Genomic DNA, 11,655 nt, shown 5'->3' with positions numbered 1-11,655 from the left:
CTAAATTTAAAGATAATTCTGCTCCGTTTAAACAGATTTATTTCTGTATGAATTCATAGTGTATAGTTTCAATCTACCACTTTATGCCAATGCATTCAAAGAAAGAAAAAAATATTGCCAACAAAACATATTAAAATATTACAGATGGATTTGTACTTGCCCCTTGTCAAACTACCTCAGGGAGACAATTCAAATCTAATGGTGTCATTGAACGTGCATAGTTACTCTCCTTAGATTATCATGGATCGAGAAAAAATGTAAAAGTTTTCACTTTTAACAATAAACACAATAGATAAATCTTTATCTGTGATATATAGTTGTCTTGATGTAATAAGATCGACCTCTACAATGTTGATGGCAGGCAATAGTAACCACAGAAAGACTGATCCTAAAAGTTCACTTGTTTTTATATGCTCAGGTGAGCTTAAAAGGTTTGTATGGTGATTGCATAGGTATGAAAGTACCCTCCACAGAGCTTCATTTAGCAGAGCAGACTGGCATTTCTACCAAGATACTTTCTGAAGTTTCTGATCTATTCAGTATCTTACTGGCACCAAAAAACTATATGTTATAATGAAAATACAAATTTGAAAATATACACTATTGTTTACCAATTCAAATGTAGATAAGTTGGCAACTTATTGAAAGTACATGTTACTATAAGATCATTAAAAAAAAACTCAAAAAGTGTTAGTTCGATATAATTTTAAATATAAATTTGCATTTCATTACCTTGTAGAAATGCCAGGAGCAATTTCTAAAGAAATTATTGTTAAGTTTTAAATGAATACAGTCGAAACTGTCTTAAGCAGCCAGCCAAGGGATGCAGTCATTTTGGCTGCTTAAGACAGGTGGCTGCTGAATGGAGGATCCAGTTTTTATCCAAATAAATTATTCATTTCTTTTTAAAATAAATCTGATTTAAGTATAAATAAACCAGTCTGATTCATCATCAGTTCAGGGTTTTTAACAATTTACAAAAACGTATGCTTTTATGGTTTAATATGTACCACAATCCTTCCAACATACAGATAAACAAACTGCACTCACGATTTTTATGTCAATAATTGAAACTATATTTTTAATCCCATAAAAATATCTTCTTGCAAAAATAATTTTAAAATGCGTATTTTTTTTTTTCCAACAAAAAAAGTATGACAGTTTCCTTTTTTCTAAAAACTTTTGATCAATAGAATAATTTGTGTTACACATCATCTAAGTGTCGTCCAACTTCCTTTTTGATGTTTCGGAATTTCGAAACAGCAACGTCTACAGGTTTGTAAACATCAAAGAATTTCCTTTGAAGAGACCGCTAGTTACCTCTTAGAGGTCATCTAGTGTGTAAAAACTTAATGGGGTGTGATTTAACAGTGACCTCATTATATTCATGCAATTTTTTATTTTCACACATGGTGAAAGTGTTTTTATGAATTTATTACTGAGGAATTTAAAGAACAATCGGCGATGTAATTCATTTTCATTTCTTTGGTAAGTACCATGTACGCACAAAATTTATCTGAAAATCGGGATAAACTGAAAATTTTCTTTCTGCCATCGACAATTGATTTTTTCTTCTTTCTTTTTTTCTTAAAAATCGGTAAATTGAAAAATAAAAAACTAGCGTACAGTAACTCAAAAGAACGAATTGCAAGTGCGTTGAGACGTTCCAAACGTTTGTAATTACGACACGGATGAAAGCAATTATGCAAACTTCTTAAAATGTTGTGGTTTGGTGTTAATATCTAGCACTGACAAGTAGCTTTTGTTAATCCGTGACACGTGTCATCTTTGAAAATAAAATGACAGAAGTTTGCCGGGCCGTTTCAACCTGGCTGACCAGCAGAAGATTGCATGGCCGTTTCACTAGCTGACCGCTTAAGATGACCGACTTTAAGATTCGGGAAGCATTTTAGGTGACCGTTGACCGCGGACAGCAAGGTGACCGTTGAACAGATGTATAAAATAGAGTGGTTTTCGTCGGGAGCGTCACAAAATGGCCGTTAAGGTCAGGTGACCGCCGATAAGAGGTGACCGTTAGTACAGTTTCGACTGTACTTTCAATAGCTGAGCCTGTGTATATCAACCTTGCACAGTTTTTTTTTCAATCCATAATTCAGTTAAAATCTATGCATGTTATTAATTTTGAATAGTGACCTATTATTATGATCTCCAAAACATGTGTTAAATTTAAAGTGAATATTTTTATTGGCAGTTATGGAGATTGATCTTGCATTCAAAACTATAACATAAACCAGGAATATTCTGTCATGAATGAGTTATGGACCTTAGAAGTAAATCTAGAATCAATATTTAGAAAACTTGTGTGAAGTTTGAATAGAATTCCTTCAGTGGTCGATGAAGCATGAAGTTGGACTGTGTTATTATGTATGTAACTATGGCCCAATTATTCAGAAGTAATCAAGCTAAAAACAAAGAGAACAAAAATTTTCTATAATTTATCACACACATCAATATATAAACTATTAACAAATTTCAGTATAGTTCTGACAGTTCTAGTTTTCAAACTTTGAATAGTCATTTCTATTCATTTTACTAATCTGTTACAAAAGAAAATGTGAATTCTTGTTTAATAAAATGCAACTTGTAGAAATCATAGATATTATATCCAGACCGATGTAACTGCTTAACTGTTCAAAATTGATCATTAAATTTCCACTACAACAAATTAATGTTATTTTTGGTATATCAAATGTCTATTGTTTTCCATAGAAGCCCTCTCCATTAATGTTATACCCAACGCCTGGTAACTTTGGCCCTATTCTTCCTTGTGAACTTGTTATATTTCTGAAAATAAAGATGACATTCATGAATTGAATATAGCATACATTCATGAGAAAGAAAACACATTTTTGTTGTCATACCATGCCATGATGCAAACAAAATGGTGTCAGACATTGAATATGTGAACACCGTGCACAAACTAACCTAAGCTTGTATCCATTATAGTAAATCCATATAAATTTTAGTGAAGTAAGAATTAAGGAAAAGGCCATGAAGAACAAAATGCAATAGTTAGTTTTAGAAGTTAGTATATACATACTTTTATGAATCACAAAAAGTAAAACATATGCAAAAAAAAAGTTCTGCAAAGCCATCTACTATGTGTCCCATCTACTATGAGTGATATGGATTTTATTTCACAGATAAAACAGAAAGTGAAAAAGAACATAATGTCACTTTTAAACAGCATGTAACTGTATAATTTCATACCCTTTTCCAGATTCTATTGCCATTGTTGTACTGCCAGTATATATATGAACTGGGGGTGATTCCTCTCTTCTTCCATCTCTAGTATAGTAGTAATTATCTGATAATTTATGTGAAGGACCATCTGGCAAAATTGGTGGTGGCATTGACCTTGAAAATGTAAATTAAACATGTGTAAAGTTATGCTGCTACAAACTCCAAAATGAATTAGGTAAAATCATAACTTATAATGACACAAAGCCCACACACATGTAATAGAGCAAAATAACGGCCCCTGTAAACACAAAAAGATACTTAATTCTAAATCCAAAGGTCTCAAAAACTACTAATTGAAACTAACATCTTCAAATACACAGAGTACCCCAGAAAGGAGCAAATTTAAACAAGTTCAGTACAATATTATTCATTATTTTCATACCATGTTGTAAGTCACCTGTATAATTAATTATATATATAAAATCAATCTGAAAAATAGAAGTGATAGCAAACATCCATACCTTAGCACAAGGTCATCTGGCATTCTCAGACCATTTTTAACGTGTCTCTGAAAAAGAAGAAAACAAATTAAATACTTTAATATTAAAGCAACTTGCCTTCAGATGATAAAATGAAAACAAGGTTGTCTGTAAGATAGTGCACCCAACTTTTCTCAGTGCTTGACAGTAGAAAAGAAGCATAACTCTGTACAGGGTTCAAACAGAAATCTATAAACTAAATACAAGCACATTTTTATGCCTTTAAGGCTAATTTTGCATTTTCAAGGACATGTCCTGCGATAAATTTCCTGTAAACAATCCAAGTTTAAGCAATGACTACACATATTTCTATAAAAAAGCACAGTGTATACTTTAGGCACTTTATCACAGGCATTATCCTGCATTTTTATTTGTGGAAAATCCTTTTTTCATTGCTTCTCAGTGCACCATGACTTCCCCCCATACTATCTATTTCAATTATGTTCATGCATACTGGCCATTACCCAACAATGGGCCTTTCAAACATTGCATGATTTTATACCAATTGATAATCTAAAAGCCACTTCAACAGGAATTAAAATTTTCCCATTCTTAGACTTTCCTAACAAATTGTTTACTCATGAAAACCAATAATGTTAAAATTTGATATTTTAAGTCTGTTGTAAGTCCCAGTGACGCCAACATAAGGGTGAGATCAATTCAGATGCAGGATTTTCACACAGTTTCAAAAATCATTTTTAAAATGTGTGTGATCTTTGATCAAGTAGTGTGAATCTCGCATCCTAGAATGGACACCGACTCAGTGAAAGTGACTAGGGCAGTAGCTAATAAAGTAACCTTAACTAGAATATTGGTTAATAGTACAGCAGTCCTAGTGAAACTTGAAATGATCTTACACGACACTAGGTCCAGTGAAGATATTTTACAGAACCTTGGTGACCTAAAAAATTTTGTATAATTTTTCCCATTTGAATTATAATAATCATTATGGAGAAGTTTTTGGGGACAAGGAGAGGTGCATACAAATTGCATCTTTGGAAGTGTCAATATTCCATTTAAAATACTTATAAGTTTTAAGATTGTATACTATTTTACGACACTCAGAGCTCCAGATAATTATTTTGCCAAGGGGTTTTTACCCCTCAAAATCTAAAGTGAGGGGTAAAATGCAATTTCTGAAAAACTTAAGGGGTAAAATCTGTCAAAAAAGCATCTTGCGTTTTTTATATAAACAAATTAAACTTACTTTTTTGTGTCTTTTTTATTTTCTTTATTTAGAAAAACTTAACAAACTAGAACTATCGCTGAATGCGATTCATACCCCCACCAATGTCCTTGACAGAAGACCACTTTGAAAGGTGGTTAAGGGAATAACTTATGTGGCACAAATACATAAAAAGAAATTACCTCTGGTGAAAAAAAGACTAATTGTACAGGTAATAGTATAAATATATATTATCAAATCATGTTCGAAACAGTTACAAATAACCTTTCATTTTCCCAATGTATTAAACATTTTATTTATAAGTCAATTTTTGACCTTCAAGTGTGGCCTTGACCTTAATCTGGCACAAGGGTAAGATGGGTTTTGCACATCACCCAGTTTGGTTGAACATTTGAGTAAAGTTTGAAGTAAATCCTTCAATTGGTATAGAATTTATAGAGTAGACACAATATATTGTCTAGTATTGGTTGTATGTAAATTTGAAGACTTAAAAAGGGGCATAACTTTGCCAAAATGCAATACAGAGTAATGAAACTTGACCTGCATATCTTATTTGCCACACCTCATATATCTTTTAAGTTTCAAGCAAGTGCCTGCGCTAGTTTCAGAATCATTCAAGTACATGTTAAAATTTAAGAACATTTTCTAAGTCAATTTTTGACTTTCAAGTGTGACATTGACCTTTAGCCGGCACAAAGGTGACATGGATTCTGCACATAACCTTGTTGAGGTGAAAATTTGAGTAAAGTTTGAAGAAAATTCTTCCATTAGTATAGGATTTATAGAGTGGACACAACATATTGTCTAATATTTGATTGTATGTAAATTTGAAGACTTAAAAAGGGGCATAACTTTGTTAAAATGCAATACAGAGTTATGAAACTTGAACGAACATCATATTGGAATTATGACCCTTCAAAAATATTTTAAGTTTCAAGCAAATACCTTTTCTAGATTTAGAAATATTCAAATAAATGTTACAATTTTAGAATATTTTTATTAGTCAATTTTTGACCTTCAAGTGTGACCTTGACCTTAAGCCAGCAAAAGAGTGACATAAGTTCTGCACATCCCCTGGTTGAGATGAACATTTGAGCCAAGTTTGAAGAAAATCTTTCAATTAGTGTAGGACTTACAGAGCGGACATGACATACTGTGTAATATTAGATTGTTTGATATTTGACCTTCAATTGTGACCTTGACCTTGAGCTGACACATGGGCAACATGGGTTCTGCACATCCCCTTGTTGAGGTGAATATTTGAGTCAAGTTTGAAGAAAATCTTTCAATTAGTGTAGGACTGACAGAGGGGACACAACATACTGTGTAATATTTGATTGTTTGATATTTGACCTTCAATTGTGACCTTGACCTTGAGCTGGCACATGGGCAACATGGGTTCTGCACATCCCCTTGTTGAGGTGAACATTTGAGCCAAGTTTGAAGAAAATCTTTCAAGTAGTGTAGGACTTACAGAGCGGACACGACATACTGTGTAATATTTGATAGTGTTTGATATTTGACCTTCAATTGTGACCTTGACCATGAGCTGACACATGGGCAACATGAGTTCTGCACATCCTCTTGTTGAGGTGAATATTTGAGTCAAGTTTGAAGAAAATCTTTCAATTAGTGTAGGACTTACAGAGCGGACACAACATACTGTGTAATATTTGATTGTTTGATATTTGACCTTCAATTGTGACCTTGACCTTGAGCTGGCACATGGGCAACATATGTTCTGCACATCCCCTTATTGAGGTGAACATTTGAGCCAAGTTTGAAGAAAATCTTTCAAGTAGTGTAGGACTTACAGAGCGGACACGACATACTGTGTAATATTTGATAGCGACAAAGCGAATCCATTATAGCCCCCCCCCCCCACATTTTGTGGTGGGGGTATAATGAAATACTGATTCAATGTGAAACAATACAAAACATGCTCTGTAAAGTCAGATTTCCAGACTTTACTGGAACTAAAGTTTAGGACACACAACAAAATTATCAGGGCTTCCATTTTCAAGATTTGGAAGTCAAAGACTTCAAAATCTCTGATATTGGAAGTCACATTTTATAAGTTAAGGAAGAAAAGTATTAGATTTTGAAAGTCATAAGCCAAAATGAAGGAGTAAATGACTCCCAAACTTCCACTAGTGGAAGCCCTGAAATTATTATATTCTAGGAGTCAATATTTTCTTTCTTTATTTCTGTTGGCATGTACCTTATCTTGTTTTGTTTTTTGTTGCAGCAACAAAAGTGAAAGAAATTAAAATATTAAAATATATTTTTGTTTATATTGAGGCATAAGCATGACAATAGATGCCTAAAAAACTTAATACTATGTTAACTCCTACGATGAATATCTGGCACAAATTTTATCAATAATTTCACAGGTTGATCTACGGGAGTTACCTCCCTTCTGTACTTCCTGCTACTTTCGTTTTTAACATGCCTTGTTGACGACACTCAAAGCAATAAAATAGAAATATATTGATTTTTATGCTCAAAACATCCTCTTTCTAAATATGAAATGTCTACACTTCAATTCTTTCACGCTTAAATTTTGACATACAAGCGTATTTTTATTTTGTTGTGCGTAACTTTGACGCACAAATTTTAAAAGTGATGCGTATTTTAGATTTTCTATGCGTATTTTACGCTTATACGCATGCTATCTGGAGCTCTGGACACTGTATAAGTAAATCGAGCTCGCTTTGAGGCTTTGCCTTTTTATAGCGAGCTCGACGAGCTGGCCCAAAGGGCCTGCTGGCAAAGCGAGCTCTACGGTAACGCGAGTACCTGCTAAGTGATGGTTTTGAAAACTTTCGTTCGAAGTACCGAATTGGACACATAGCAACTTTTTGAATTACAAGATAACGATAAAAGCCGATGTACTCTGATTGAAAACGGAAGTGTAGACTGGTATCCTGTGCACTTAAATGGGAACCATAATAGAAAGGGGGAACCAGAATAAACGGAAGCAGTGTATAAAAAAACAAATGAAAATTTTAAAATGGAAAATGTAAAATGAAAATGAACGATAATTTTAAACTATCTTTATACGGTAAAAGAAAATCGAGCTCGCTTTAAGCCTTTGTCTTTTTCATATGGGGAAGTCAAAGGCCGGGTCCGTGAAGCGGGCCCGGGCTTTGGCTTGCCCGGCTATAGACTACATGTGTATATTTAAAAGAAAATCAAATAAAAAACAATTAAAAAATACATAGAATTCTATACCTATCAATGAAATTTTCAGTGTCAGTTCTAGTCGGGTGGCCCCATTTTTTATGTAATTCAATGATAATAGGCGGGGTATTCCGATAACGGACAATCGCAACTTTTCGGACAAACAATAATCGTCGAGTATTCCGAGTGAAAACGGAAGTGGTGCATATAATACTGAATGACACCTTTAAAACAGAAAAAAATAACTAATTTTTTAACCGACTTCCCCGTTCATAGGCTTTGCCTAATTTCATATTATTATTATAACATGTAGGAGTTTAACTGCAAAATCAGCTGAGGAAACAAGGATGGCATATTAGAAAGATTGCCATAAGAAAACATGTTAACATTGTTAAATAATTAGAAAGAAAAATGATTCAAAAGAGACACATTTGAAAAAGGCAAGAGAACATTGAGAATCAGGAAACAATAACGTTTAAGGCTTTTGAGATGGTAAATATCACAATATTCATTCATTATCTAAATCGGGACAGTTCAAGGACGTTTTTGAGCTGCATTTTATGATTTTGTTTCATTGAATAACAACGTAGAAAAAAATCTAAACCACCAGCATTTTAGACACCTTAAACGAAAAATTAAATATACGTTCAAAATGTCCTTACACGGCACAGAAGATCCGTGAGTTTCCTTATTATCGGTGTTTGTTTTCCGACAGACATTTCTATTTTGTCAGGACTCACTTAGCTCCATGAGCGTCTGTTACATTTGATGAATAAACCTTGTGTTGACACGGATCACCCGAGGTAGGAAAAATTCCGTGATCGTAAACCGGAAGAGCACAACACTAAAATACCGTATTCCGGTATATACCGGACAAGACGCTTGAATGATTACATGCTAAAATATCGCCTTTTAAGCCAACGAAATGAACTTTTAAATGTCTAATTAATCTGTTCACATAGATTTATTCTGATCTAACTGTGTAGTTTTTGAAAGAAGTGCGGACAAATTATGTAACGGGCAGACAGACATATACTGACGACGTAGAAGTGATCCCTATATGTCGCCACACTCTGTAGAGGCGACACAAAAAGTGTTCACTTGGGATAAATCTACGTAATCTTGTAACAAAATTTATTGTCCTATTAAACTGTGTACATAGTCAACAAAAGTCATCGTCAGTATAACTGACACAAGAAAGACAGATATAAAATGTTATTGGTTGCTCTAGCAGTCATTAATTGCTACAGCTTGCTCAAATATTAACTAGCCTTAGCAATTAATGCAGTTTCATCCTATCTTTATAGGAGTGATCAGTATCAAGTCTAGCTGTGCACATCGTCGGAATTTTCCGATTCGATGATTCTTGTCAGAGTTATGGCCCTTTAATAATTTATTTTTTAATGGCTTGCGGCCACAGCCGCAAGCCATTTGTTTTGGAAAAGTTGTTCCGGTTAGGTGGTTTCCTGCTTACATTTGTTAGTGCATGATGGAACGGGACACCAGTCTAGGTTTCCGCTGCAATCGTGAGAATTCGGGAGATTCCGTCATACTGCGGAATCACACGAAGTAATTTTACGGAAATCTAAGCTACTTTTAGTTACTTCGTAATCCCAGTTTGTTTTTCAATTTTTACTTGATTTATCGGTATAAAGCGTAAGTAGAAGGAAGAAATAAATTATAAACGACAATGTTCCGTTTCAATTCGTTTTCAAGACTCAAAAGTTAGTTTTCGAAAAAAAAATCCTAAATAAACCCATTATGATATACAAATAATTAAAAAAATAGTGATAATAAATTGACCCTCTATACCTGTAAAATCATAGGTATGCTACCTTGTTTTTACTGGTATATATAAGGTCAATTTATTATTATTATTTTTTATGATTATTTCTTTATCATACAGAATTGATTTAGAAGGTTTATCCCCCCCAAAAAATCATTTTTAAAGGGATGGGATGATGGCACAACTGGGCACAACTGGGCAAGCCTTTCCTTTTAAAAGGAAACTTTATTTTTTTAGTTTGTTTGGACTACTTTTTACCGCCAATGAAATTTCAATGAAACTTTACAGGATTAATCTGTAACTCACGTACTTGCGCATATTAAACGTGTTTTCCGGTTGAATGATTTGCACTTGGAGCTACATATTTGATATTTGGAATATACATGGATACTTTCAGATACAGCATTTAATTTTGAAATACATGTTAGTCGTGTTAGATTTAGAAGTTTTGGCCTACCTTCTAGTATTTGGAGTTATTGCTTTGAATTTGGACCTGCCAGCAATATGACATGTCACTGAACTTTGATAATAATTGATCTTCAATATGTCCCAGTGACCTACTTTTTGTTTTCAGAGCTTAAGCTGTCGAATTGAAACGAACTGCTCATTGTCAGATGCAAATGTGAACGTTTATATTACTTAGATTTTGACCAAGCACCCGCTTTTCATTCAGTGGTATCAGAATGTACTGTCCCTCGTCATTCAGAGCCCTACTAGTCTGATGAGCAAGGACCATAATGGCCCTCTTGTTTATTTATGTGAAAAAAATATTCTTACTCAAAGATTTTTAAATAAAATAAACACTAACTAAAATACAGGAACACTGCCATTTTGAAATGAATAATTATATTTACTCTATCAACATGTTAATGAAGCGGAAATGACAGTTGAAACCTTTGCAAAACTATTCATACATGCGCAGTGATCATGGTGATGACTTAGAACGCTTATATTGATTAAAATACTTTATAATTTGTGTGCATTTGCAACTTCAAGTACCACAGCATTCCCTCATAATTCAAATTTATCTGAACACTGTCGCATTTACCTACATTCAAAGTACTGTAGCTATTCCATGTATGGCAAACCTATTTTAGTTTTGCTAAGTTCTATTGTCATTCAATTATGATCTTCATGGTCTTGGGTCTTGCGTCATTTTTAGTGAACTATCTCCGGTAAACGTAATTTGACGTCTGGCTTTAATCGGAGAAGTGCTACCGACATTCTCATGATCATGGAACTCTCACAAGTCCCTACCGTAGATTCAAGTACAAGTATTAGCATCAATCGTCCTAACAACGACACTAATATGAAAAAGCAAAGCCATTAAGTTTCATACAAAGAAACAATGTTCACAATTTTCGGTGTTTTTTTTCTTCTTTCAAATTGTGCACGCTATACCATTTGTATCAATGTATCAAAGAGTATTTAAAGTTAATTCAATGACGTATTGACAGAGGTGTTGGTACTTGTATATTTTAACTACGTCTGCCTGGACAGTTTTCATAGATTTGTGAGTAAAATAAATAAGGCGGAGCTAATCTTTTATTATACAACACTTTCGTCACCTTTTAATTGTTTCATCAGGTAAACGAAGAAATATCTCTGCCTTGAATAGCAAATTTCAAATTTGCCGTAAATTAACTGCTCTTTTTTATGATTTTTTAAGTTGGCAGATAAATCAAATGGACATATAATAAGGTAAGAAAAGTTGTCCCCCTTCCCAAGAAGAATATTGCCGAGTCTTAAAAATACGA

The 11,655-nt window shown here is 33.6% G+C and overlaps 1 protein-coding gene across 1 annotated transcript; it reads right to left on the bottom strand.

Annotated features, from left to right (window-relative positions):
- Positions 1–2,441: 2,441 nt before the first annotated feature.
- LOC132742264 (NADH dehydrogenase [ubiquinone] 1 alpha subcomplex subunit 7-like) lies at positions 2,442–8,857 on the bottom strand. The gene is made up of 4 exons (XM_060730621.1): positions 8,775–8,857; positions 3,726–3,772; positions 3,232–3,378; positions 2,442–2,805 (listed from the first exon to the last, which is right to left on the bottom strand). The coding sequence occupies exons 1-4, from the start codon at positions 8,829–8,831 to the stop codon at positions 2,715–2,717; spliced, it is 342 nt and encodes a 113-aa protein (XP_060586604.1). The 5' UTR covers positions 8,832–8,857; the 3' UTR covers positions 2,442–2,714.
- Positions 8,858–11,655: the final 2,798 nt, after the last annotated feature.

This window comes from Ruditapes philippinarum, unplaced genomic scaffold (assembly GCF_026571515.1).
Source record: "Ruditapes philippinarum isolate M1 unplaced genomic scaffold, ASM2657151v2 ctg1767_1_1_1_1, whole genome shotgun sequence".
Classification (NCBI taxonomy): Eukaryota; Metazoa; Mollusca; class Bivalvia; order Venerida; family Veneridae; genus Ruditapes; species Ruditapes philippinarum.
This window is presented reverse-complemented; position numbering and strand designations above follow the sequence as displayed.

What these genes read in the sequence shown, in the direction of transcription:
- LOC132742264 (XM_060730621.1), bottom strand. Translation starts at nt 8,831, where the DNA reads ATGTCTGTCGGAAAACAAACACCGATAATAAGGAAACTCACGGATCTT. An exon ending in TCACGGATCTTCTGTGCCGT is followed by an intron (nt 3,773 to 8,774) that starts GTAAGGACATTT and finishes CTTCTTTTTCAG; the next exon opens with AGACACGTTAAAAATGGTCT. An exon ending in CCAGATGACCTTGTGCTAAG is followed by an intron (nt 3,379 to 3,725) that starts GTATGGATGTTT and finishes TACATTTTCAAG; the next exon opens with GTCAATGCCACCACCAATTT.